The sequence below is a fragment of the Panthera uncia genome, chromosome D1 (genome assembly GCF_023721935.1).
Source record: "Panthera uncia isolate 11264 chromosome D1, Puncia_PCG_1.0, whole genome shotgun sequence".
NCBI lineage: Eukaryota > Metazoa > Chordata > Mammalia > Carnivora > Felidae > Panthera > Panthera uncia.
Window position 1 is genome coordinate 11,207,651 of NC_064808.1, and position 1,112 is coordinate 11,208,762.

Sequence of the window (1,112 nt, forward strand, 5' to 3'; positions counted from 1 at the left end):
ATGAAGAACAACACAGAAGTGACTGAATTCATCTTGCTGGGACTAACCAGTGACCCAGAACTGCTGGCCCCCCTCTTTATCATGTTCACCCTCATCTACCTCATCAATGTGGTTGGAAACCTGGGGATGATGGCGCTGATTCTCTTGGACTCCCGTCTCCACACTCCCATGTACTTTTTCCTCAGTAACCTGTCTCTGGTGGACTTTGGTTACTCTACAGCTATCACTCCCAAGGTCCTGGCTGGATTACTTATAAGAGACAAGGTCATCTCCTACAATGCGTGTGCTGCTCAGATGTTCTTTTTTGCAGCCTTTGCCACGGTGGAGAGTTACCTCTTGGCCTCAATGGCCTATGACCGCTATGCAGCGGTGTGCAAACCCCTCCATTACACCACCACCATGACGACAGGTGTGTGTGTTCGTTTGGCTATAGGCTCCTATGTTTTTGGTTTTCTGAATGCTTCTGTGGATGTTGGAAACACATTCCACCTCTCCTTCTGTAAGTCCAATGTGATCCATCACTTTTTCTGTGATATTCCTGCAGTTGTCTCTCTCTCTTGTTCTGATAGACATGTCAGTGAGCTGGTTCTTGTTTTGGTAGCAAGCTTCCACATCTTTTTTGGTCTTTTGGTTATTTTGATCTCCTACCTGTTCATATTTATCACCATCTTGAAAATGTCCTCAATAGAGGGATACCTGAAAGCTATATCCACCTGTGCCTCTCACCTCACTGCAGTCTCCATCTTCTATGGGACAGTCATGTTTATGTACTCCCAGCCAACCTCCAGCCATTCCATGGACACGGACAAAATTGTATCTGTGTTCTATACTATGGTCATTCCCATGCTAAATCCTGCGGTGTATAGCCTGAGGAACAAAGAGGTCAAGAATGCTTTCAAGAAGGTTGTTGAGAAGGCAAACCTGTCTCTAAGCTTCACCTCCTAGGGTTGTAGAATCCACAGTGACCTACCTTCACTCCTGTCTGATCTTCTCCCTGCATTAACTCGCAGTTTACAGCCCACATTGCACTTAAATTACTGCTGTGATACTTTCCTCTTCAAAAGTCTCTCACTAAAAAAGAAGATAAAAAAGAAGATAATCCAGTCGTGTAA

The 1,112-nt window shown here is 45.0% G+C and overlaps 1 protein-coding gene across 1 annotated transcript; it reads left to right on the forward strand.

Annotated features, from left to right (window-relative positions):
- Positions 1 to 945, forward strand: LOC125915717 (olfactory receptor 5B3-like). The gene has a single exon (XM_049621689.1). The coding sequence runs from the start codon at positions 1 to 3 to the stop codon at positions 943 to 945; it is 945 nt and encodes a 314-aa protein (XP_049477646.1).
- Positions 946 to 1,112: the final 167 nt, after the last annotated feature.

Bases quoted from the DNA above. Each gene is read 5' to 3' on its own strand.
- LOC125915717 (XM_049621689.1), top strand. From the start codon at position 1: ATGAAGAACAACACAGAAGTGACTGAATTCATCTTGCTGGGACTAACC.